We start from the raw sequence: 17,014 nt of genomic DNA on the forward strand, positions 1-17,014 counted from the left end.
AGTTTGGCTTGATGATCCTGCAAGCTTCCTTCCATCTGGGAAACTCTGTGTTTCTCTGATTCTATGATTTAGCTGCCAAAGGCTCAAGATCACCTCTGGCTTCATGCAGCTCTGTGAGCTTGAGTCAGAGGTATGCCTAGAAAGGGTGGTTTGGGAAAAAGCTGTAGGTGGTGGGGTTCTGTCCACTTTTGCTGTACAGCAGCTTCTAAGCTCAGGCTCTTGCCCTCAGTCTCCATTTGTGCTTGGTCTTCCACCTTCCAGCCTCTTGGTTCTGATCCTGACCTGATCACTTCATATTCTGTCTTGGTCTTGGACTGTCTCGTTCCTACAGGCTTGCCTGGTGGTCTGGTCTGTGAGCAGAGCCTTGGTGCCATCATCAGCCTGCTCTGCTCTTCGTGCTCAGGCGCAGTGGGGCTGCACCCTTGGCAGTGCCTGCCCGCCTCACCCCGGCTCGCCTGCTCTCAGAGTGGCCTGTCCTCACTGCTTCCTGCTCACCGGGCCTGGCATCCTTTGCAGGGTACAGAATCAGTCCCAGAGCTCTTGAAAACCACGAGTCCAGCAAGGAACACCTCTACCTTTAAAAGCATAGCTGACCTCTTACACAGAATTTCTGTTACCAAGAGAGTCAGATGAGCATTTGAATCTGCTTCTCTTCTATACTTTAGAATGGAGAAACAATTGAGGGAAAAGCACCTGATTTTGTTCAGTTCTGTTCAGTTTTGTTTCAGTGAAACATCCTGACAGCAGCTTTTAGCTGTCTGAGCTTTGTAAACTACTCTGTTGAGCTAGTTCTAAACAAATCAGATATAAGCTACTGTATTTGGCAACAATCTAAGTTGTACAAATTTAGTTGGTTGTTTTTTCTTAGTGATGTTATTTTAAAAGTATACTCTATATGTTTGAAACTTAGGAGTGGACCTGGCATTGACAAGGACAGATAAGCTGACACCTATTCAAAATGATAAGTGTGTCATGAACAATTCAATTTCAAGAACATACATTTTTACATATGCAAAACTGACCACCGTTACGATGAAGGTAAATTTACATCCATGAGATTTCTCAGCTGTGAAGGCTCTTGTAAGAATGTTATTCCCTATAATCTGAGGAAGAAATAAATGAGTACAAATTCCATAGTGGAATTATGTAGTAAGTATTATATGTAGTGGAATTACTTTTCTGCTTTTCTTTTGAGCATGCAGTACAATTTAAACATGTGGTCCTGAGGTTGAGGTACTTGAGACAGCAAAATCAGCATGAAGACTGGCTGATGTTTAGATATTCTAATTGTGGTGATGCTTCTTCAGGTTTAATAATTCTTGTTTGCTAAGAATGAGCTGAAAAGCTTTTAGCTTTAGATATTTTAATTCTAGCATGAAAGCTAAGTAAAGGAACATACTAGAATTTTCGTTTTGTTTTGCTAAAGACTCCTTTGCTAACAAGCAGAAGGCAAGAGGGATGTACACATAATGCTACAGACTGTTAGAGCATTCCATTTCATAGAGCCAAGAATTCACACAAGGTACAGACTCCCAGTGCCACTGACAACAGCTTCTTGCCATCTAAGATAGAGCAGGAAGCAGCCAGCAATGCTGGCTGCCTTTCAGATCTGTGATTCATGCATACACTACTCTTCCAAAGTAAATTAATTTTGAAATGGGCCCTCATTATCAATACTGAAGATTTATACAGTGTCTTTCAGCAGCAGAGAGATCACAATACTTTATAAAAATTCAAACTTTATAAACACACATAAGCAAAAAAAAAAAAAAAAAAAAAAGATTCTGCCATGTTCAGATGGAAAATGACAGCTGTAAAACATACAGGAAAAAAAAATTACCATAAGGTCTATTTGCCCAAAAAGGAATAAGGAATTAGAATTAGCGTGCCTTACTATTACAGAAGTCCTGACTAATTTAAAGTATGTCCTATGATAGAGTCTCCAAATTCACTTTTACACTGGAATACCTGGTGCCCTGAAAAAAGGAAATCAAAACCACTGGAGGTGTGAAAAGGAATTTTGTTGAGGAAAATGTATTATTTGAAGTTGAATTTAACAAAGCCACAAGAAGAGCTGTGAGATGTACTCTATGTAATGAACACTTCAAATACTGAAACAATAAACAGTACAATTATTATTATTCCTGAAGTATCAGGAACTCATTTTTACGAAATACACAGATCATGATGATTCAAGAAAAGAGGTTGTTGCAGACACTACCCTGGGACATTTTTTCAACCCTAGTAAGGGACAGTGTGACCTGCAGAAAGCAGCTGTAACACTCAGTGAATCAATATTGTTACTTCTTACTGCTCTTGGAAAGAAACGATGAAAAGAGTAACTGTGTCCGGCTTTCCCATGATGAAATGTGGTGGTTACACGGAAGTGTGGCCTCTTGTTCTCAGTTCTCAGAACCTCCTTCTCTAGTTCTCAGAACATACAAAGGACTTATGTACACTCCAGGTGTTTTACCTTAGAGTGTACATCAGTCAAGTTAAAACAGGATGTCATTTAAGACTTAAATGTCAATTTCTCTTCTCAATTTTGTCTTGTCTGCTGAAGAAGCCACAAAAATTAACTCAGTTGTACACAGTTTTGAGATGTCTAGCTGCACACTAGAAATACCAACATCTATAAACAGGAATAGGGTAAAAACACAAATATAAGAAGTTTTAGAAGTGAAACCCTACTCCCTGAACTTGAAAAAATTGTATTTAAAACCCTTACTTGCACATAGCTTTGTAACAGACATAAGTTGCTTGTTAAACTCACGCTTCTACAAAATCAAGGAAAACCTGAATCCTAGAAGTTCAACTAATAGTCATGCTAACACTGCTTCTTTTATTCTAGAGCCTCAAAGTATTTTAAGAAGGTGAATAAATATTAGTACCTACTATACGTGGAGTTGATTCACTGGAAGATACACTGTTTGGTTTGTGTTTCTTGCACTTCAGTTTGGCATTTCACTGAGGTGTTTAATCCTTAGTCCTTAGGGCCCTCCATTGTCTGTGAGCATAAGCAGGCAGCTTCAGAGAATGACTTGCATTGTGGAGGGCCTGAATTACTGTTCAGACCTACCAATCTTTCTCCAGCGCTTTTCAACTTTGCTGAAATGGAGATGAGACTTTTGTGGAAGTGGCTAAAATTTTCCAAATCAGCCCAGGCCTAATGTCACAGCTGCTGTATTTTCCTGTATTCCCATTTCTTATCCTCCCTGCTACACTAAACTACCTCTGGGAAAAGATCCGAGGATTTATAAAGCTGTATCGATAATGATTTTTTTCCCTCTTCTTCCCTTTAATATAAACCACAATTCAAGAAATCAGTTAATACCTGCATCAGTCATGACCATAACAGAACACAGAAATGATCCAGGAGATGAAAAGATCCCTACCATTTGAACAGCTCCTTTTTCTATCTTGGATAATTCTTTTTCCTTTTTGAACTACAGTAACACCTACAACAGGAACAAATGAAGGCTAAAGTAAGGCATGATACGCTTGAGTTCTTCAGTTATATTTTTCATTACAACAGTAGTAAAAACAATGCCATTACATAAATAAGCCCACCTAGAGCACAGAAGCATTTGATCATTCTTTAATCAAATATTAGAGAAATGTACTTCTATGTTCTGTTACCCTCTTAAGATAAAAAAGCATGCAACGTATTAATCTTTGGGTCGTGCATTGTCCCAACATGTCCTGTCCTTGAATATATATAGAACAATTTATAAGGGTTGTTTGAAGTTAATTTAGTACAGCAGCAGTATTAATCATGATTTTCACCATTTTCATCTTGGACACTCAGACCTAACTGTTGGGAATGATAGCCAAACTACAAATATTTGGGGTTGATCATGCAATTTACAGAATAAAGATAGACTGCAAATCCACTTCAATGTGAAACACCAAAGTTCTTAAAGATTTATAGCAGAAAAAGAAACCTTAATCCCCAGTGCTGCAAAGGAGTTTTGTTGGCTTAAGTACAATTGTAAAAAACAGAATGTTTATTGGCTGGCACATACTGTGAATATCATACATGGTCAAAAAACTGCCAATAAAGCTTTCACAGCTTCACTGTTCAACAGGCTGGAGGAAAAAATAAACAGTCTTTTTACTTTACAAAACTCCTAAAAAACCCTACCATTGTGCAGTGGTACAAGAATTCCAATTAGCTCTTCTAGAAACAGATATCAGCAAGTGGACTAAGCCATGCCCAGCACATTAGTAAGTACACATAAGGATTACTGGAGAATTCATGCTCTATGTAGGAAAAAAACTAGCTTTAAGGAACTAGTTTATCCTCAGACTGTACAAGTGAAAGAAGAGTACAAATGAGAGAAGGGTAGCTAGAGGTTACATTGAGGGAAATTTTTAGCAGCTTCCTTATACAGAAAGATTCTGGACTACTGATACATGTCAACACATCTGAGTGAAATGAATACATTTACTCAAAGCTTGTACTTGAAGCTTGTACATGAAGTGTATGGGTACTTCACCACATATAACTAAATACTTCACAGACCCTTCACTCGCTGCTGGTGTGAGAAAGGCTTTGCTTTCATGTAAGTAACTCTCCCATTTTCTATGCCTGTATTGCATTCCCAGCATTGTGTCTTAATTTACTATTTCTGGATTTTTGGAGCGCTGTTTCCGTTTCCCTGCCCATTCCCTCATTGTGATCTTTGATCAGTGGATCCTTCCCCGAGAGATACAAAATTAATGACTGTCTTAAAATACACACAGGCACATACATACCTATAAATAACAGAACAGGGTCCTGTAAAGGAATTCTAGATTAGATGTAAAAGAAAGTGCAGATTTGCAAAGTAGCAGTTCAGTGGCAAAACTATGGTTAACATGAAACATGCTTAATGTGGTCTTCAAAAGTTCCCTAATGGTGTACTAAGGGTTGTGAAGTTTTGTGCCAGTTGTACTTAATTCTGAAATTTCTGTTCTCTCTTTGACTACCTAAGGTACAACAGCTGATGAATTCAGAAAAGCAAAAGAAGTATCCTGATCTACCACGGCCTCATGGTTGAATTATTCTGAATTTGGTAAAGTGCAAGGCACAAATGAAGACTCCTCATCTGATAGTATTCCCATAGTACCTCCTCATTCCTATTAAAGATGCACTGCAGCTTTCAGTCAAGGTGGTAGTCTGGGCTGGTTTTCACAGATCTTAAAAGAAGAAGAATTATTGTGTACAAGAAGCAAAATTATTATGTACAAGACTTCTACTGCTTTGCCAAAATAACCAGTGAATAGCTTCACAAACTGTTAGGAGGAGAAGGACAGCAGGAAAAGTAATTAAGTAAGATCTGTTTTCTAGGAAAAGTGAGTTAAGAATACCTGCCTTTTTTTTCTTCCCTGACACAATAAATCAGGTACTTCTCCTTTTTAAAGCAATAAGGCACAGAAAATATTGAAAGGCAGACAGATCAGGCAATTTTTATTATGCAAAAGACTGGAACGAGAAATTAATTTTGCAGCGGTTATATTAAAAAGCTTGTATATAGCTGCTGACTAAGTCAGTGCTTATTTTGGAAGATGTATCTAAATTTGACATTCAGACATCAGAAATGTAACTGTGTCCCCTCTAGGCAAATACGCAGTTTTACCAGAAATAGGATATACTTATGTAATACCCACCTACTTTTAACTTAGCTATACAGCCTGCAAAACCTTCTTCTCATGATAACATTAGATACAACATCTCAGAAACAGAACCGAAGATCCAATAAATTTATATTGTTATATTCTGCCAAGATTTACAAACTACAGACCAAACAGGGACCCATAACTTCTCTAGGAGTTTTAATGCTCACATAAATGGCTGAGTAACCCAAGTACAGAGATACATGCACAGATAGCTCCCAAAGATCTTGGTGTCCTTGGGGGTCCTGGACTGAAAGTTAGCAAATATTATTTCAATTTACAAAAAGGGCATGAGAGAAGATCCAGGAAGACCTGTTGGTACAATCTCATTACCTGGGAAAAATATGGAGAAGATCACACTGGCTGCAGTTGAAAGGCACTTGAAGAATAATGCAATCATCAGGCAGAGTCAACAAAGTTTCACAGAAGGAAAGTCCTGTTTGACAAGGTTACTGGCCTAGTGGTTGAAGGGAAGGACATGGATGCAGTTTTCCTAGATTTAGGAAGGAATAAGAATTCTTAAGTTTGGATTAAGCCCTTCTGATGCTGTCCCTGACAGCATCCTCCTGAACATGCTATCCAGCACTGGGTTCATGATGTGCTGGCTGAAGTGCAGAGCTCAGCAGGGTGCAGTCACTGGGGCTGTATCTGGCAGGTAACCAGCCACCAGCAGTGTTCCTCAGGGTGCAGTTCTTAACAGCGTGCTGCTGCTTTTGGTCAGCCCTGAAGCTGCCAGGCAGTTGTACCAGATAATAGTTGTACCTTTCAAAAGAACTATCCTATCCTATCCTATCCTATCCTATCCTATCCTATCCTATCCTATCCTATCCTATCCTATCCTATCCTATCCTATCCTATCCTATCCTATCCTACCCTGTCCTGTCCTGTCCTGCCCTGTCCCGTCCCGTCCTGTCCCGTCCCATCCTCAAAAGATACTACAAGAGGCTGAACACAACAGACATGTTTTTAATAAAAACACACAAATAATGCAATTTTCCTCATAGCAAAAAATTGCATTTGACATACTGAAACTGAAGCAATCTAGATTATTAGTCAGGTGTCTTGTCAATAACTCTTTAGCAAAACATGGTTTTATTTCGCTGTTTTCTTCCCTTGAAATAATATAAATATTCACGTAAAGAAAAGATATATGGAAGCAGATTGCTGTGGTAGCATTTGCTGGTATAGTACAGATAACTGATCCTGAATTGCTCGATATAATTAGAGATGTTGCAAGATCCTTTCATGTATTAACCTAATATCCTAACCTACACTTTTCCTTGCATTGGAAATATAACGAAGCTGTTATTCACATGTGCGTGTCTGTGCAAGGGGAGAAGGCTTGGTGCAACATACAAAGGCAAAACATGATTATTTTTTTAAATTTATTTTTCAGTATGAGCATATGGAAGGCTCAGAATACACGGCGATCAGCTGATTATTCTGGCTGAGGTCAGTCCAGTGGGGAGCAGCGCAATAGCCAGCGGCTCCTGCACGGCCATGTGTCCCCGAGCAGGGCCACGCTGCGCCCCCCCCGAGCGGCTCAGCAGTTCCAAAAGGCCCGGGACACACAGCTGGCATCGTGCCGAGGCACCGGCCAGGCACCCGCGGGCTGCTCCCGACCGCTCCCCGCGCCGAGCGGCCCCAGCACGGGCGAGCGCACGGAGACACCCCGGGGCTCCCGGCTCCGGTGCGAGCCGCGTTCCCGCTTCCAGAGGCCATCCCACCGCGCGAACGGCCCATCCGGGTACCTCGGGAACTCCTTGTCCGGCTCACAGCTTTCGCTGCCATTCCCGGCGCGGTCCCCGGCGGGCGGGGCCGCTCCAGCCCCGCGGCGGGCGGGCTCTGCTGGGGCGGGGCGGGCGCCTCCTTCCTGTTTCCGCTCGGGATCCCGGAGCGCGGCAGGGCCGCGGTACCGCGGGGCAGCGGCGGGCGGCCCCGGCAGCGCGGCTTGGGCGGGCGGCGGGACATCGCCGTCCCCTCACGGCGCCGTGTGTTCTCTCCGCAGGGAGCTCGGCTCGCCCTTCGCCGCTCGGCAGGCCCGGAGGTGCCCGGGGCCGCAGGTGAGGCGGTGCCGGCCGCGGCGGGGCGGGAGGCTCACAGAAGCGGTCGGGGCCGGGGCCGGCAGCGCTGCGGGGGTTTTGAGTGCCCTACGGCCGCCAGTTCAGTACCCAAAGCACTGCCGGGGCTCCCCCGCCTCCCTGGTGAAACCTGCAGAGAGAAACCAGCCGGGCTGGCTTTCCTTCACTTCCAGGAAGGAAGGTTCACAAACCGCACTCTTTCTCTATTTAGCAATACATTCTTGGTAGCGTTTGCAGCTCTGTTGGATTAAATACTAATTATTCTATAAACGCTGAACTTTAATATAGGGTCAGTGCTTTGTATTACACTTTCACATAGTATGCACTGCTTTAACTTCTAGCAAAAATGATCTTGCCCTTTAATAGTGAACAAGGACAACTTATGGTACTTAGTATCGTAGAATCGGTAGGGTTGGAGGGGACCTCTGGGATCATCCAGTCCAACCCCACTGTGAAGGCAGGGTCGCCTAGAGCAGGTGACACAGGAACCTGTCGACCTCAGCTTTGCGTATCTCCAGAAGGAGACCCCATGACTTCCCTGGGTTGCCTATTTCCGTGGTCAGCCACCCTCAATGTAAAGTTGTTCTTTCCCATGTGCAGGTGGAACTTCTTGTGTTTTGTTCTTTTGTATGTGTGCTTTTATTTTGCTGAGTACTAAGATTTTTTTTTTATATTCTACAGGGTTTCCTCAGTAGGAGAACAGAAAAGATGTTCGATATTAAGGCTTGGGCCGAGTACATTGTGGAGTGGGCTGCCAAGGACCCCTACGGCTTTCTCACCACCGTGATCTTGGCTCTGACGCCGCTGTTTGTCATCAGCGCGGCGCTGTCATGGAAGCTTGCAAAAATGATTGAGGCCCGAGAACGAGAGGTGAAGAAGAAACAGAAACGCCAGGAGAACATTGCAAAGGCCAAACGAACAAAGAAGGATTAAATGGGCAAAAATGGCCTTCCTTGTGCAAATAATCCACTTTTAAAATGAAATACTTGTACATTTTGTGTTGCAACTGTCCTTTGATACTTGATCCTGTTATTTCTTGAAGTATGAAATTTAATACTTCCAGTGTAATTTTTTCCTGCTGATTTGTGTTAAAATTTGCCCAAGTGACACTTGTTAGAGTAATTAAATTTACTACTTGTATTCTAGTGCAGGTTGCTTTTCTAAATTTGCATGTTAAATTAAAAAAATAACTTCTTGGATGGCTTTGGAGGTAGATTTTTTTTCCTCTTAGCTGAGCTATGACTTAACAAGTGTCTTAAAATTATCAAGTTTAGGGGAAAATTGAATAATAAACTGGATTACAGAAATGCAATTTTTGGCATACCTTGAGCAGGGCTGTAGAGACAAGCTATCTGTAGCATTAGACAGCAGACATGACTGATTTCATTTAAGGTCACTGCATATGGCTGCGTGTGCCCATAGTGGCTGCTGCAGTGTCTTTGATGGTGCTGCTTGTCTGCAGAAATAATCTACCTTAGCTTTTCCTTTTTCCTGAACTACAAGCCATCAACAGACTTTAACTTCAGCCCAAGTTCTAGGAAACTGATTGCTTGTTCTTAGTAGCTTCATTTCTCTTAAGGCACTCATGTTCTATAAAATACAGTACTGTTGTTTGATCTTCCCTAACAATCACCTGAATGCTCCACCTGTAACTAATTTGGTTTTGCCTTCATGAATTCTTTTTGCCTCAAAGAATAGCCATAAGTTGGGTGAGACCAAAGACCCAGGTGGCCTAGTGTTCTGCTATAGCAGATGGCTGTGCAAGGGTGTTGCATGAGCTGGTGACAGTAACCACCTACCTGGCTACCTTTCATCTAAGACTTGAGTTTAGGTAGGATTTTTGTTCTCACGGCCCTTGAAAAACTGCTGCCTTACAGGTTGCAAGATGCTGACATAGTCAAAAAAGTCAGATTTGTGTTGTAAATACATCAAAATGATTTAACCTTATTTCCAATTAATCTCTTCTTAATAGACTTGATTAATTTTTCAAAGCCTAATTTTTTAATAATAGTCTGTGGTGGCCTCTACATAGTCTAGTTCAGAAGAGCTTGTAGCAGTCATTAAGATTTTGCATTTTGCATCAGCACAGAGTTGTGCATTCTAGCAGCTACTCTTTGATCAGTTTTAAAAAAAAAACCTTAAAATAATACCATTGTTCAAATGAAGAGACCTATAGAGCTGGCTGACACCAAGGGGGATCAGAAGTGGGGAGTCTAACTGAAATTACTTCTAAGTAAATTTGAAGTTGATCCCCTTTCAATTTTGTTGGTGAAAGCAAGCATTATTAAAATATGACATTTGGGCATTTTTTAAGTATGTGAGATTAAGTCTCCATGTTTTGTATGAAGTGTTGTCAAATATGTATGTGTTCTGCCTTTGATACCTACATAGCTTGAAACACAGGGAGGAAAACTGATGAGGGATACACTCCATAAATAAATTTGATACTTTTTGAAAAAAAAATTGTGTGGTCTTCATTTTTATTTTAAGTTCTCAAACATCATCTCTAAGCAAATAATCTGCACATTTTATGTATCTAAACTATGGCCAAAATGATCTCATCATCTAGGGAAGTCCATGGATAGACAAGGAATAAAAACTAATTTTTTTTTTTTAATATTTATGACAGCCCCTTGTCTCAGACCTAGTGTTATTTTCCAGCAGCTTTATCAAGTACTTCTAGCTTCTATTATAGCAGTTATATTTAACTGGTTTTACCCTGCACAAATTTCTGTCTGCAAATCAAACACTCAAATATGTTGACTGTTTTAAAATCAAACATTCAAATATGCTGATTGTTTTAAGTTACAAGAAAGTCTCTACGATGAGTACAGTGCATAATCAGTGTAGTGTCATAGTGATTCCTATTAATGAAATCAACTTTTCTGTCTGCTTGCCAGCCGAAAGCATGCTGGCACTGCCAAGGGATTTATTCTGAAGAGATGTCTTGGCCAAGGCTTGGGAAAATGTAAGTGTACAGACAACAATTCTTACATCAAGAACAGTTTTAAAACTAAATTAGTCTTCAAAGAAAAAAGCAATTTAGACTTAAAGAAAATTTAGATAGTCTTTTAAGAATGAATTCAAGAGTAACTGATGAGCAGCAACTCTCAAAACCAAACTTAGTAACACACCGTTTTTCACAAAACCTAAACACCTCAACAATACTTTGTCATGATCAAGCCTATTTGAATAGTTCTGCAAAAGTAACTCAAACTGTTTTAATACTACTTTATTGTACTCTTGTATATAACAGCTGTGTATGTCGTCTCTTAAAATATTAATCTATTAACAGTACCTGTCCATTAAAGCTTATTTATTTTGACTGCTACCACTGCCTGGTGGCATCCAGGCACCTGGCTGGAAGGTATTTGCAGTGCTCGTGGGGTCTTGTGAGGGCTCCTTCTTTCCATAGTAAGGGGCAGATGCGTGGCCTTTAACCTGAGTATGACTTGGTTCAGCAACAAGTCCTTCCTCATACTCCTTGGCCTGAAGCAGCTTATCCTTTTCAGATACATCCTTGACTTTCTGCTTCATTTCTTCTCTATAACTTTCATTCCTAAGAATCTCCTGAAAACACAGTAGAAAGGCAATTAGGTCAAAAGCAAATGCAATATACAGTGTTTCAATAAAGCATTTTAAACAGTCGTTTATTTTCTTAATTTTATAACCCACATTTGCAAGTATTAAAGTAAAATAAAATGTGTCAAAATTGTTGGTTTTCCACAACTGCAAATTCAACCCTAACTGTATTGTGTCCACTTTACCGTTCTGTTGAAGCAAAAAGAAGAAATTAAGAAATTAAATACATCAACAAATGTGAAAGCACATTAAAACTAATTGCATTTTTTTCTATGTAGGAGTTGATACTTACAGATATTTGTCATTTGCATCTGTTCCTGTAATTTACTATGCCTGTGGTGTTAGGTTCCTGTGCCTCGGCATAGTTTTGGGAGAAACAGATGTGCAACCATTGGGGTCTTGCTTCTGCAAGACTACAAAAGAAATAACTAAAATCACAAAATCACGGATTGGTCAGGTTGGAAGATAGCACAGTGGGTCATTTGGTCCAAGTTCATTCAACCTCCATGCTCCAGCAGGGTCATCCCAGAGCATATGGCACAGGATTGTGTCCAGGTGCTGCTTGATTATTTCCCGTGAGGGAGACTCCTCAACCCCTCTAGTTAATCTGTTCCAGTGCTCAGTCAACCCCACAGTAACATTCATATAAAGGTGGAACTTCCTGGGCATAGGTGTCTGCCCATTGTCTCTTGTTCTATTGCTTGGCACCACTGAGCAGAGCCTGAATCCATCCTCCTGGCACCCTCCCATCGGACACTGATAGACATTGATCATGTCCTCTCTCAGTTCTCTCTCCTCAGCTTTTCCAGGTGGGAGGTGTGCTCCAGTCCCCCAATCAAGTTCATTGCCCTCTGCTAGATCTGCTCCAGCAGTTCCATGTCTCTGTTGTCCTGAGGAGCCCAGAACTGGACACAGCACTCCAGGTGAGGCCTCACCAGGGCTGAGTACAGGGGCAGGATCACCTCCCTCCACCTGCTGGCAATGCTCTTCCCAATGTCCCCAGGATACCATTGGCCTTCTCGGCCACCAGGACACGCTGCTGGCTCATGGAAGCTTCTTGTCCACCAGGACCCCCAGGTCCTTCTCCACAGAGCTGCTCCCCAGCAGAGCAGCCCCAGCCTATGCTGGTGCCTGGGGTTGTTCCCATGTGCAGGACCCTGCACTTGCCCTTACTGAATTTCACAAGGTTCCTCTCTGCCCATCTCTCCAAGCTGTCAAGGTCCTCTGAAGGGCTGCACGGCCCTCTGGGGCATCAGCCATTGCTCCCAGCTCAGCAAACTTGCTCAGGAGGCATCTGTCCCTTCACCTGAGTCACTGGTGAGTAACTTAAACAGTCCTGGGGCTGTACTGAACCCTGGGGAACAGCAGCAGTGACTGCATCCAGCCAGAGCCTGGGCCAGTGACTGCATCCAGCCAGAGCCTGGGCCAGTGACTGCATCCAGCCAGGCCAGAGCCTGGGCCAGTGACTGCATCCAGCCAGAGCCTGGGCCAGTGATTACAACCCTCTGGGTTTGGCCATTCAGCCGGTTCTCAATCCACCTCACTGTCCACTCATCCAGTCCACAACTCTTGAGTTTTCCTACAGGATGCTGTGAGAGACAGTATCAAGAGGTTCCACTGCTCTCCCTTCCACCATCCAGGTAGTTGTTTCATCATAAAAGTCAATCAGGTTGGTCAAGCATGATTTATCTGCAGTGAATCCATGGTGACTGACTATTCCTGATCACCTTCCAGCCATCCATGTGGATAGAGATGGCCTCCAGAATTAAGAAAAGGGCTGAATTCTTTTCTCTATACCAGTACACTCCTCTGTGAACAAGAGACCATTATATTATTTTAAGAATTTAGGTGCTAAAATACATGGGGTACTGCCAAGAGTGTAAATAGCAACTATGAACACCTAAGAATGCTTAAAAGAAAGTAATGAAAGAAAACTTTATGTAGGGGGTTGACCATGGCTGAATGCCAGATGCCCACCAGAGCTTGTCACTTCCCTCCACAGCTGGATGCGGGGAGAAAATATAGTGAAGAGTTCACAAGTTAAGGACTATAAGATATCATGCACCGAATGCCATCACAAGCATAACAGACTCAATCCTCTTGCAGGATGATGATAAATAAAATTAAATCTTAAAATCACCTCCCCCCTACCCCTCCCTCCTTTCCAGCTTTGTCTCCTCCCCGTAGCAAGTGCAGGGAGACAGGGAATGGGAGTATGGTCAGCTGGGACCTCCATGGCTGCAGGGCCACAGCTGCCTCACCATGGTCTGCACCAGGGGCTGCAGGGGGACCTCAGCTCTGGTGCCTGGAGCACCTCCTGTCCCTCCTTCTCCCCTGACCTGGGTGTCTGCAGGGCTGTTCCTCTCACATATTCTCAGCCTGCACAAAAACTCTACAAAAATGTTTTAAGTCTCTTAAATATGTAATCAGAGAGGCATTACCACCATTTCTGACGGGCCCAGCCTTGACCAGAGGCATGTCCATCCTGCAGCTGGCTGGGACTGTCTCTTCCAGACATGGAGGAAACTTCTGGCAGCTTCTCACAGAAGCCATCCCTGTAGCTGCCCTGCTACCAAAACCTGGCCTATACACCTTATCTTAGAGGTACCATGGAAAGCAACCCCTTTTCTTAGTTCTTAGTTGCTTCTGTATTTAAATTCATAGATACAGAGAGCAGAGGCAGAACCCTTTGCATACAAATAGAAATTGAATGGAAATACACAAGTAATACACAAATGACACAAACTGAGGATGGATGAAAAATCTGACATGCTCAAATAGAAATATTGTCAAACATTACAAGATCAAATTTTTAACAGTCAGTATAGCAAAACTTCTTTGTGGCATCTCTCAATTCTATTCTTGTTTACCACATGCCTATGTAAATCCACCACAACCTTACTGATTTCCACGGGATTACTCCTATGGTGCTTGTGATATACCCCTACTAAGAAACAAGTAAAGCAAACACCTTTATGATAACTGAAGGCTCCATCATTGTCTCTGGTAAAACCATAGGAAATGATTTATTAAAATACAAACACAACCTACTTATTATGAACAGCTATTAATTTAAAATCTCTTCAAATGATTACTTCAACATAAAGTTATCTTAATCAGGTAAGAGCAGCTGTAACTAAACACCAAATGCTCCAAGTCCATTTTAAATGTTGATATATAATTTTTCTCTGGTTTTCAGACTCAAATAAGGCTCTTTTAATCAGCTTTCTGTGGACAAAGTATAATTGTGATAGAGTAAAATGAAAAACTGGATCTCAAAAAAACCCATGAGAAATGATTCTTATTACCAATTGCAAAAAAATCCCTAAACTGAAGTGACTTATTCAGAATTTTCTATACAATTTACCAGGATAAATTTTTTCTACTACAAAATGTACATATCCAGTTTTGGCATTAAACTCATGCCACTAACACATACACTGAAATCACTGGGTTCCTGTGCTCAAGGTAAAGAAAATATGAATTAAAAATATTGGGTCAATTGGCAGGTTAGAAAAACTGGGTCAAATACATTCTCACTTTGAGATTCACTGCTAACCAATCCTTTACTGTCTGATTTGCTATAAAAAGTAACTGAGAGCTAAAAGTTAGTTTATTTGTGGGTTTTTCTTTTTTTGTTTAAGTTACATTGTCAAGTTCAGAACACTTATATTCTGTCCTTCAAGATAAATCACAGTATTTTATAAGATGGCTATCTTTACTAAAAACTGCCCCCCAGTAAGTTTTCTGCTAAAATATAAGTACACAAACACATAATGTGCTCTGACCATTAAGCAAAGTACAAAGTCTTTCTATCCAACTCAGAGAACACATAATCTATCAGATAGCTGCAGTTTTTAAAGGATTAGCTTGTTCTTCCAACACGGTCTTTTTGTACAAATAAATTATATAAGCTCTTTGAACCAGCAATTCTCAGGAAATACATGGCATCTCAAGACTACCAGAAATGTCCTTCACCAGTTTTACTAAAAGAAAATTCTAAGAGCTGGGACTATGCTGCAAAACAAAAAACAAAAAATGCCTTAAGATATCAAGCCACATTTTAAAGCAGTTGAAATCCCTACGTGCAGATGTTCACTTTGAAATGTATCAGCTCCCAGCATACAGAACAGGATACACATGATATGCCAAGAGCTACGTTCAACTACATGTTCTGCAGCTTATTTTTAGGTGGAAAGTAAAACAAGACATTTTATCACTGCAGGTTGTCCAGCTTTGGTGATTATTTTAAGTTGTATGAAGTTTTTAACACTTCTAACGTTTGGAGCTGCACTTTCTCCTTAGGTGGACAGAGTTTTTCTCCTTAGGTGGACAGAGTTTAAGAAAGTGCTGTCTAAGGTTTCCTTGAAGAACATTATTATTAAGGAAATACCAAAGTGGCCCTTTGTGGAGTTTGAGGCAGCTGTTTTTCATCCACAAAACTGCTGACTTCTGCATAATCTGACATCTTAGTATTGGTAACAGCTGCATGATCAAAGAATGAAAGATAGCATGCTCCTAGGAGCAACACAAGCTCAAGACATGTTGCTGTCTTCCAAGGGTGTTTCTGCAAAATGGATTGGGCTGTATTTCCTGCCACCAGCATGAAATTTTCACTTCTGTTGCAAACTATATTTTTTGAAGCTCTGACATAACTCCAGCAACTGAGTTGTATCACAAAGTATCCTCTGTGGTGTGGAAACTGTATTCACCTCCACTCCATACAAGGAGAAAAATCTAGACAAAGAATTTTGGATGCATACCTTACTGTACTGGAAGAGCTGCTTTGTAGGGTAAATATTTGCAATGCAGTGGTTTTTTGCTCTTAAAGACTCCCATATTGTCACTTCTTTCCCCTTCCTGAATAAACAAGTAGCTTTACAGAATGAATAAAATGAGTTGCTCTTGGAAGGAAGATGTCATGAATACAAAAGAAGGTTCTCTAGACACACTCACTCTTTCCAGTGGAGTCTGGCTCAGTAGTGACCAGTCTTTGCTGAACACTTCTTGCTATTCTTCTCCACAGGCAGATGGTGGTACTGAACCCTTTCTGTCCTGCAGCACCTGCTGAACCCCAAACCCTGAGGAACCAGTTCTCCCCCCTCTCTGTGTGTCCCTCAGCCCTTAAGCTAGTCATAGTCACATCAGCACCTGCCTCCCACAAAACATATTCCAACTCCTGGGCACAAAGTCTGAACAGAGCTCTAAGGATGCAGGTAAATGCAGATAGGCAGTACCAATGTACAGTCTCTAAGGGCCAGGGTTTAAGGGGTATTTTAACAGCTTGTCACTTTCCAGAAGTTTTTTTAAACACCTAACCCTTTAATTACAAGGGTTTTATTTATTATTAATTTTGAGAAAAATGTTACTTCTTTATTCAGATGCGTTTGTATTTTAATTATATTAGAAATAAATAGTTTCTTTATGTTGTCTTAGAAACTATTTCTACTTCCCAAGTTACCATAAGTTGAAATACTCCTGATTTCTCTTGATTTGCATCTTGTTGGCTAGTTACTATTTGATGCCAGAACTGAGAAACAGCTGGACAGATTTTCTAAACTGTAGACAGTATTCATAGAATACTCACATTTTGTGCCTAGTTTGAATATTTTATGTTTAATCATGAATTAACTTGAACTCAGAACTCTGCCTGTTAAAAATTCATACCTGTAGGTTGACAAAAATTTAAAAAA

General features: G+C 41.2%; 2 protein-coding genes across 2 annotated transcripts in view; one reads left to right on the plus strand and one right to left on the minus strand.

Annotated features, from left to right (window-relative positions):
* The first annotated feature begins 7,536 nt into the window (after window positions 1–7,536).
* On the plus strand, window positions 7,537–8,938 carry SMIM15 (small integral membrane protein 15). The gene is made up of 2 exons (XM_054651875.2): window positions 7,537–7,721; window positions 8,421–8,938. The coding sequence occupies exon 2, from the start codon at window positions 8,448–8,450 to the stop codon at window positions 8,670–8,672; it is 225 nt and encodes a 74-aa protein (XP_054507850.1). The 5' UTR covers window positions 7,537–7,721; window positions 8,421–8,447; the 3' UTR covers window positions 8,673–8,938.
* A 2,018-nt stretch (window positions 8,939–10,956) lies between these two features.
* NDUFAF2 (NADH:ubiquinone oxidoreductase complex assembly factor 2) overlaps window positions 10,957–17,014 on the minus strand; it is a 58,586-nt gene continuing 52,528 nt past the window's right edge. The window contains exon 4 of the mRNA XM_054651874.2: window positions 10,957–11,309. Within this exon, the coding sequence (XP_054507849.1) occupies window positions 11,052–11,309 (258 nt within the window). The 3' untranslated portion in view covers window positions 10,957–11,051. The remainder of the gene's footprint in view (window positions 11,310–17,014) is intronic.

This window comes from Agelaius phoeniceus, chromosome Z (assembly GCF_051311805.1).
Source record: "Agelaius phoeniceus isolate bAgePho1 chromosome Z, bAgePho1.hap1, whole genome shotgun sequence".
NCBI classification, from domain to species: Eukaryota; Metazoa; Chordata; class Aves; order Passeriformes; family Icteridae; genus Agelaius; species Agelaius phoeniceus.

Bases quoted from the DNA above. Each gene is read 5' to 3' on its own strand.
- SMIM15 (XM_054651875.2), top strand. From the start codon at position 8,448: ATGTTCGATATTAAGGCTTGGGCCGAGTACATTGTGGAGTGGGCTGCC.